At 37.2% G+C, this 10,101-nt stretch overlaps 1 protein-coding gene across 2 annotated transcripts in view; it reads left to right on the top strand.

Annotated features, from left to right (window-relative positions):
- CAMKMT (calmodulin-lysine N-methyltransferase) overlaps positions 1 to 4,144 on the top strand; it is a 214,242-nt gene extending 210,098 nt beyond the window's left edge. Inside the window, exon 10 of one of the 2 annotated variants that reach the window (XM_058834045.1) lies at positions 1,155 to 4,144. In XM_058834045.1, coding sequence (XP_058690028.1) covers positions 1,155 to 1,232 — 78 coding nt within the window. In that variant the 3' untranslated portion in view covers positions 1,233 to 4,144. The remainder of the gene's footprint in view (positions 1 to 1,154) is intronic. The other variant, XM_058834044.1, reaches the window with a different exon arrangement.
- Positions 4,145 to 10,101: the final 5,957 nt, after the last annotated feature.

Here is a 10,101-nt window from a genome sequence, read left to right as displayed (position 1 = left end):
TAAAGTTAGAGATCTTGGGAAGCAGACTGTTGTTACTTTAGTAATTATACACAAACACTTCTTAGTAAAGTGGATTAGAATTTAAAGAATAGATCAGCTTTATGTTCCACTATGAAAAAGGAAAAGTGTCTTAATTGCTCATAGACAGTAGCTTACACAGAAGCACTTCACAGCTGAAGAATATGATATGGAAAAGACCTTTGTTTAAATAACACGGGCAGTGTTGTGACATGGACCAACTAAAATCCTTAATGCATGGCAAGGAAAATAGAGGCAAAACAATATGACATAAAAAGAGTTGTGAATTTAAATGTAGTATTTTGGGGTGCCATCTGTGTCAGGCGCAGCAAAAGGCATTTTTTTGTATTTGCATTTCTTCCTTAGGCTTGTATTAAATGTACATAAATATTTTTATGTGAAGTGATTACCAAACATAATATGTATGAGTAATTCCCACATAGTTTAGTTAAATATTTATATGGATTTTAAAATCCATTTAATCAGAATACCTAGGAAAATAAAAATAATTATTTTTTTAGAAATATGTAATACTTTAGTGTAAATCAGAAGAGCACACATAATGTTGTCACATAAGTTGGAATCGTACCACTCTAATTATCATGTTATAATTCCCTCTTACAAAAAGAGTTTTTAAAATTAAACAGAATTAATATATAAGCCCATCAAGAACTGCATTACAGCCTTGCACTTATGTAAACCTTCAGGTAAGATTTTGATTTCAGATGTTTGAAACAGTTGTTGACCAGATACACAGCAATAGTTAGACTGCTTAGGGATAAACTTTTAGCCTTTGTTCTGAAGTTCCTTGCAGAGCGGATTTAATTCAGGCCTTAAATCTCACTTGAATATAATTTATTTAGTACAGCAATATGGGGGCTCACATTTTTTATAAATATTGTTCAAGTATTTATGCATAAATTAGTTTGTCTACAAACTCTGACCAACTCCTGATAATACCTGACCTACAGTTCTATACCTGTGGTAGTATTTGACCTTAAGATATTTTTGTAGTTATTAAATGTTTAATCTTTAGAAGTATCATTTATACCAGGAAATTTACTTAAACTAGTAGTGTCAGTAATTTAAAAATGCTTTCATACAGTTTGCTCACTTTATCTATTTTTTATTTGCAGTTGAAAAATGAAGAAAAAGATACATATGAGGAAAACCTCCATTACCCTTTTCTTCTCATTTTAACCAAACAGAGATAGAAGATTACACCTTTTTTTTTAAGATGGACTCCCAAAAATTAATCTGTGTGTGTGGATGGTCAGGGAGTGTGGAATGTTCATTTTCCCCCATTTATGTCCCTGAATCATCACTGGAGAAATACTTCTAATCTAAATGCTGAAGAAGATATCATGGCTTGTTTTGCAGAGTATAAACATTGAGCCATCTTTTTCTGTATCATTTTAGAAGTTATTTTTCCAGTTATATTCGAGCCTTAAACGGATTTCACATGTATGCATTAACAAAGATGTAAAGCTGGCTTCCTTCTCTTTTGTGCCTTTAAACTTGCATGTACTTTGTTGATCTCTTTGAATGCTATTTTCGAGGTGTATTTGAAAATATATGGATAATATACTTTGTGGGCTTAGGTTATTTGTTATAAAGAAGTGAATGCATTGACACTTAATTAGTAAGGAAATAGTTGTCTGAAGATCTCATAAAAGTGCACCTATCTAACGCTTGTATTTTTCTGCCTTTTTTTTTTAAATTCATTGTTGATTTTTCTATCCATGATTGAAATGTCCTCATTTGCTGTAATACTGAAGGCTCCTTTTCTATATGTGTGTATGTATGTTTTTTTTCCAGCATGGCTTTTCCTCCTGTAGATTTATAAGAAATTATGCATCAGACAAAAGCCTCATAAACTGACCATTTGTCCTTTGGACACAATAGCCTGCCCAGCCCCTCTGCTCCTCCTCTCCAATTATGTGTGATTAGTCTCAGTGTGTTGTGTCAAGAAGGGGGAGTGTGCTGAGTGCTTATTATCTGTTTAGGTACAAGAAGAGCACATTTAGGTTCTGACTATGAATGGAAAGTGAGCCTTTATCAGGACTAAAATCTAAATGCTACTATCCTAGAAATTGCTTTCAAAAAAACACATGCTTTTTTTGATAAATTCCAAGAAACACTGTAAGACCTAAAAGATTTTATAATGTAATCAAACTATCTCACTTGAATTAGTTTATATTGTGGCCCATATATTTGATATACACTTAATGTGATTTTTCTTGTACTGGAAAATACAAAAATCCTACAAAGAAACAGGAGTAGTATCTGATTTCTTTACGGTTTAACAGACTGTTTTAATGACTTCTCAGTAGCAGTCTTTAAACCACAACACTTTTTAAATGTTGAAAAAAGAGAGAGAGGCCAATACCATGACTGAGAGACGAAGATACTAGCTATAAGCAAATGTAGAGAATCCTTCTGAAATACATTAATTAAAAGAACTGCAATTTGACAATAATCATTCTTCCATATTCAAGAAATTGGCCAGCATGTAAACCACAAGCTCCTGAGAGTCCCTTGCTCTTCCTAATTCTTCCCAAATAAATTTCTTCACTACCAGTTTGCACGTCCTTGTATTCAGTACTTTTTATGCTCCATTAGAGCACCTAGATGGATCTCAGAAGGCATAGGTCAAGTCGCAGTTAGATCATACATTTCTTTTGCACAAAAACTTGAATTGCAATGCCAAGTGATGGGCTAACATCACAATAACAGCAATTTATTCCTCTTTTGATAAAAAGCAGCCTATTCTTGGTGTTAGATAAAGACCAGGGGCAATGCAAACCAACCATTTATCCTAGAACTGAGTAGTATAGCTGGTATGAGTTTCATATTCAAACTCCTGTTGGAAAATACTTGTGTAGAAAGAAACCAAAAGCATTGAGGAGTAATTTGAAATTGCTGTGAAGATGGCTTTAGTGTAATTAGTTTTGCTTTGTTTTGTTTGTCCCACACAGCAGTGCCTTTGTTTCTCTAAAAGCATGTATGAGGAGATCTTCATAATCAACAAAGCAGTGTGGAAAATAGCACAATATTAAAATTTGTGAACCTTTTATTTTTGAGAGAACCTGAATGTCTGCTGTACAATAATCTAATAAAGATTGTTAGTTGCCAAAAATAGAAGCAATGCCATTTGAAAATTGTGGTTTTAGCTCTAAGAAGAAAACAGTTTTACTCAAATTAGTAGCTGATAATTGCTTTTTATTTCTTTAGTGTCTGTCGTTTGAGTTGAAGGCTTTGCACAGGTGCTGCCGACCCTAAAGTGTGTAATTGATGGCTTGTTTACCAAAGATGCATTTAGGCTTCATCCTGCAAACTCATCTTGGTGCTCCACAGGCAGTAAAGTTACTCATCTACATAAGTGCTTGCAGGTTTGGTCCATGTACACATGTTTAGAGGTATATAAACATGTTCTCTTTTTGATTATTTTTGTTTTAAAAATGGGTGTTGAAAAGTCACAGATATAGGATTTACATGAGGCACTAAGAGTGTTCCCTTTCAGATACATCTCTGAGTCTCTTGCATTAGTAGGTATTTGAATTGTTTCTGAGCACTTAAATTTTAATAAAAATACAGTGTTTATTAATACATCAAATGTCTTTGCTAAGAAAATGTTAGGCAGTTTGTCAAATCATGCTTATAAAATCTAACAGAGCCTTTTATGTCATGTGTTTTAACTAGTCTCTGATACTTGGTATATTTTTAATGATATAATTTACAGTGTTCTGTAACATAATATTGAGCTTAATTACTTTGTGTTTGCAAAGCATTTGAAGTTGAATGGCAATGTGCAAGAGCTAAGCTGGCTTCGCTGAGAATGGAAATGTTAGGCTGATACAAGCTTTCCTTCACACATACTTAATTCTTACGGCAATGTTGTGGCTTCCTTCTTTCTCAGAGCAAAATGGCTGAGAGGAATGATATTCTTGTGGACATCCATCCCTTGGGCACAGCTCTCATACACCTGGTGCCAAAGATAGTTGTGTAATCTTCAGGATAGGAAAGATAAAGAAGAAAGTATTCCTTTTCCTGCTGTGAAATATCGCAAATCCTTGCTCTAAAATTTGCAAACTAGTCCCAACTGATAGCATTATGGAACATTGGGAAAAATCCTTCCATTTAGGAAATAAATTTGATTTGAAACAAAAAATGTCTTAAGAATGTGAGATGAAGCAGGAGAACTTGCTAGCCCAGGTACCAGTCCAGCCTTAAAATCCTTATTAGACAAGTCATTCACGTTTTGCCTGTGGCTTTAATGGCTACATGTTTGCACAAGGAGGAAAGCTGGATTAAAATTGTTCCCCCCCAGAAAAAGCATCTTTATATCTTGAGCCTGGCTACATATGGTCTATCAAGTGTTACATCTCCATTACAACTCTCCTTCGCTGCTCCCTGAACAAAAGAGGATGCAGTGGGTGGAGCTTTTGATCCTCCTCTTTATATGGCAGGTGGCACAGCTGATATGGCAAGGGAAGAGGAAAAAGGCAGCAACACATGCAAGTGAAACAGCACAGTGTTTTGTAACCCACTCTCTCTAGTGCAAGAGGGGAATAACCAGGTCCTTGCTTTTTCACAGGTCAAATTATAAACATGTAGTTCAGCCTGGATTTTAATTTTTTCTTTTTTCCACTGTGTGGGTTTCCTGTTTTTTAAGGCAGGGATCTTTAACAGTGATGTCAAACTGCATATTCCTTAGAGACACTTGAAGAAAGTGCTAGGACAGCATGCACTGGTGGTTATGTCTAGAATGTTTTCTGCACAGCCTGGTCTCATCCTATGTTGTTTCCTCAGAAAGAGGCAATTTTGTTGTTTTCTATCTTTTTATTCTCTTTTTATATTGGCTTGAATCTGATTAAGGTGGTGTCTCCACTGCCACAAATTGGTCATCTAACACTGGTTGCAAGCCCACCAGTATCTTTTGAAAAATTGTTTTGAAAGTTGATTTTCAATATGATTCTCATCTGCAATGCAACAGCACTTAATGCAATCAAAATGAGGGCACCCTGATTCAAAATCCCATAAAGCTAAAAGAAGGTCAATACATGACTTAGTAAATTTGCAGACAAACGTGTAAGTAAGGGGGGACCCCCACAGATTATGCCCATTCCTCATATGAAGAAACCTGAGGCACAGCCAGTATTGCTGTCTTTACTGCCTATAGCAATTTAGAAATCAGGCAATGCACTCTAGAACTGACCCCAGATTTTGTGAGACCCACTGCTGCATCTCCTGTGCAAGATCCATCTCCCTCTCCAACCTGTGGACTCTGTTCCAACAGCTGAATGTAACAAACCTAACTTTTCTTTCCCATTTTTAAAGGGTTTATCCTATTACAGTTCCTTGCTTAGTCAGCAGCTGGCTTGCTGCCAAAAAGCCCAGCATATTGTTGTGGCTGGGTAAAAGCTGGATATTTTCCATGGCTGTCCAACAGTGGCGTTGGATCTTCATTGTCTTGTCGTGTGTAAAATGTATGGAAAGTAGAGGGAAGATGCACGAAGCGTTAGTCCAGATGGCATTCCACAGCCTGAGAAGAAACATCTTGACCCTCAAATCTGGGTTAAACTCAACAGATGCCAAGCCCCCAAAAACAAAGAGCTGTTGTGGCTGACGACAGAAAAGGAAGAGATAGGCCTTTAGTAACAGAAAGTATCTTTTATTTTGGATGCCTTTCCCTGCAGATAACCAACACAGTGTCACTTGTAGAAGATTGCTTATTAAAAACAAGCAAAAAAAAAAAAAAAAAAAAAAAAGATGGTTCTCTGCATTAGGCATCGTCCCCCTTCAGTTGTAAAATGTTGCCCCTGGGTGATGGGTTATGCTCACAGAAAGGATTTGAACATTCAGAGTGCCCTGACAGAGCCTGCATGCTAAAAGACCTGTTATTTTATCCTGACTCTGACTCCAATTAATGTACTTTTTAAATGATTAAACATATCATGCTGTGACTTCTGAAATGTCAACAAGCTTCGAAACTTGGGAGACAGGAATGTAATAAAATAGGTAATAGGAGATTCAATAGTTAATAGAGACCCTGAAGTGTGAGTGTATACAGTAGCTGTATATTGGAAACTGTGCAAATGAAGATGGCTTAGTATTGCAAACTGAGGAAGAAAATTGTTTTTAATTAGCACCTTCATAAGAACTGCTGATTAATACTGTTTGGTTTGGTGAAAAGCTTTCAGCTGAGTAATTTGTACAGCCATTACAACAGTTTTGTTAGACCAGGACTCCTGTTGTTAAACACAAACAGCAGATGATAATGGTGGAAGATGAGTTTGTCATGTAACAATTTACCTTATTGAAAAAGCTTTATATAAAACCCAATACAGTAGGTACTAGCAGAAATCACATATTTTAAATCCTTTCAAGATTGCAGTGTGCAATGCTAGTGCATTTTTTCATGGAGGAGAAACAGATTTTATATCATTTATAAAATTATATATACAATTTAAAGGTGTTGTAGCATGGACAGACCACTTTACTGGTAATGCTTTACATCAGGACAGTAAAGTGCTGGTATATTCAGACACTTCCTAAGTATACAAAGTCGGTCTAAAATTGAAAGGTAATTAAGTAATATTGTTCACATGCAAATGTGTGTTTGTGCATTATGCACTGAAATTATGTCTGGTGTTTGTGTGATGTCTAGCATTTATACCTAAGGCTTTAAGGAGATTTCTCCCAGGTTAACTACTGTTCACAGCAATTGCTTCCCCTTCCTTTCAACTGACAACAAAAAATTAAAACCCCTTATCTATGTCTCCATAATACAGAGGCATATGCATTTTAGTGGCCTGGATACAAAATTTAGTGCAGTCTGTAGAAACTGAAAGATTTTATTAAATGTGGTAACAATGAAGGAATATCTGCACTAAATTATGACGCTAACCAAGGATGGTAAGATCTGTAAATTATTGGAGTGCTATAATAGAACATGAGAGTTTTCCTTTAGACAGGCCTTCGGGGTAATAACAAGGGTTGAGACTCACGACAGTGCCAAATAAGCTTTAGACAGCATAATAGTCTGCAAAGAAAAGCCACAGAGCACTAATGTAAAAGAAGAGCTGTCCACCACATGCAGTAAAAATCACCAAAGGTCATTTTATGGTAGCAATTGTGACATAAAATTGGTGGTCATGCTACATGTCTAATACTCAGCACAGCTTTATAAATGATGGGCCCCTAGCGATGGCTGTCATTAAGTGCTTTCATCATAATAAACTTTAAACTGTTGGCTTTATGAATCGCCAGCCAGCTTCAGCTGTTCGTTGGATGGAGCTTGCAGTGCCTTAAGTGTGACAAGGCCTATTAGGAACTGCAACCATGTTTCAAGCGTACTTGGCTTTCCCACTCCTGGGGTGATTGCTGCCTATTAAATGGCATCTGGGAAGATTTTCCTCCAGCAATCTCTGATCAAGAGCTTTTTTGGGCTTTGACCTGCATTTCCTTCAAGACTTTCTCTGAGGAGTTTTATAAGAGCAAAACTCCAGAGGATTTATAGCCACTTCTGATTAATACCTTTTCAGTTTTTCTAGCAACTCTCCCACTGCTACATGGAGAAAAGCTTTCATTGTTCCTAAGGTGCTTATTTGTGACCTTTTCTCTGCTTTCTGATTCCCTCTAACATGTTCTCAGTGAAATCCTTGGTGTGCAACCAAGACAGTTGCTAAAGTTGCTGCAGCTTTCCGTGGAGTGGCTTTGGTAGTTAAAAAAGAAAATTAATTTAAGAACACCTCCCATTTCAATTTCAACAGTGGTCTCCCAACTCACAGGTAACAGTTAAATGCCAGCAGAATGGATTTGCTCTCCCATATAGTGTACGAGGCAGAGAAATGCCAGTTCCGTAGGGCTCCAGCTGAGGGGAATGCAGCTACATAATTATAACAAAAATTTCCTCCTCAAACTCAGCCTCTCAAATCCCTGTGCGAAGAAATAGTCTCTGTGTCCTGTTGGCAGGCATAGAAGTGAGCTCTGCCGTGGCAGGGCCACATTTTTCCTTCAGCAACTTCCTCTTTGTAAGGAAATTGTCCCAGTCCAGAGTTCATTTGTGGTACCTCACTGTGTCAAGACAGCAGTGAGCAGAGGAGCAAAATGTGAAGTGTTTACTTTAGGAAGGTCACGGCAGCACCCCAAAGCTCCCCTGGTACAGCGGAGACCCCTTGGCACACAGGCTGCCGGGAGCCAGGCCGGCTCTCACCCTGGTGCAGGCTCATGGCACAGCCCCTGAGGGGGCACATTCCTGAAACCTGGAGCACTCCAGGGATAACTATACTGCTAAAATATAAAGTTGCATATAAAGATTTCATGAACTAGATTATATTTTCATCACCCTTATGCATATGAAGTCTTTTAATATCTATAAATCTTACAGTGAGTTAGAATTAAATCGTATTAGTGTGAATAATAAATGTTTAGGGATCACTCATCTAAGAACTTGTAGTATTTAATTTACAAGGACTATACATTTTTCAAATCTCTTAACAAGGAACTTTAAACTGAGTTTTTAAGCTTGAGGTTTTAAAAAAAGGAGGAAAAAACCTGAAAAACACAACAGATTTGGAAAGCAAGAATGCTCTGTTTTTCCCAGGATCCTGAATGAGTCACTCAGGAGGTATTGTAATTGCAAAAGCTTTCTGTTTGTAAGAACCTGGCTAATACTCTTATTAGCATCTTTTTTAATCCAGGTAACATAATAGTCAAAGTGTCAGATGAATGTCTCAGAAGTGGACCATTAAAAAATAAATTGTGAAACCTTTGAGAGATTAGCATTTGAATCCAGCCAGAAGCTCCTTGAGGTTCTTGGGTGTGGATCAGAGTCCTTAATGTATAAGTTGCTATCACAAACCACATCAGCCTCCAAGTTACTTGGAATGAGAAGACAGTAGCCACAATTATTAGTCTTAGCTCTGGAGCTGTTTCCTCTGGGAAACAAATTAACAAAATGAGATTTTCACTTCAAAAAGAGGTTTCATTTTCTGAAACTTTTAATTTCTAAGGAAGTTTTAAAAGCAAACAACAAATAAAAAGTACATTAAAACAGTATTTCCAGGGTAAAAAAGTGGGGTTTAATAATGATAGTTATCTCTTAACCAAGGCTAATGTGAACTTTGTACATTCAATACGCTTTACAGAGTCATTGCTTACATAACATCATCAGCTGATGCAACAGGAAACAGTTTACCTTTTCCCATGTTGGGAAACTGAGGTGAAGAAGTGAAGTAACACACATAGAAAGGCTCCATGATGGGGAGAAATGTATTTATAATTCAAGTTTCACTCAAAGACAGTTCTTAAACAGCAGACCTTTAACCATTCATCATGGTTAAATTTTGTCCTAGATATTGGCATGCCCTGGCAACTGCATATTTTTCATCATCAGGTATCATTTGAAATTCCCTGAAGAGGTTATTCGTTCTGATGGATGGTAGAAGTATTGGATTTCTCAGCAGATGCACTGAAATACAGACAGGGATGCAGGAGGTATATGAAGTATTTTAATTTGCCATTTCCCTTCTAATGCATTTCAGCAGCAAGCTGCTCATTTTCAAGGGATCAGGTAAGAGCACTGAATAAAACACATGGAACCTTGTCAAATTTCTACAGGAGAAAAGGCTGTTTATTTGCTTGAAGGGAGCACTGATGGACATTCCTACATCTTCATACTGTTTTGGTGTTCCTACTGCTATGTTGCATTCCAGGAGTTGGGGAAGACGCTTAACAGAGGTGGCCTCTTTGTGATCTCACCAGAAATCTGTAGAAATGCTTCGGGCCACTTTTTGAGACAAGTACTTCCACAAGTCTGCAGGCTACTAGAAGATTTAGGGATGAGGACCACACTTAAGGCTTTGTGCGGCATTAATTTCCAAAGGTCTGTGTGAATCACAGCAAAGGCATCAGTACTGTGTGAGCGTATTCAGTAATTGGTGCAAACAGTTAAAGTGGTGACACAACAGGAAGCAAAGTGGCAACTTAACCTTGCATTCCCAGTGCAGGGAACACCAGCAGCTCAGCAGATTACTACAGAAAGGGCAGGTGTTTTTGTCATGGCCCTACAACAGCTTG

This window comes from Poecile atricapillus, chromosome 3 (genome assembly GCF_030490865.1).
Source record: "Poecile atricapillus isolate bPoeAtr1 chromosome 3, bPoeAtr1.hap1, whole genome shotgun sequence".
Taxonomy (NCBI): Eukaryota; Metazoa; Chordata; class Aves; order Passeriformes; family Paridae; genus Poecile; species Poecile atricapillus.
The sequence above is the reverse complement of the archived record's forward strand: the minus strand, read 5'-3'. Positions and strand labels throughout refer to the sequence as shown.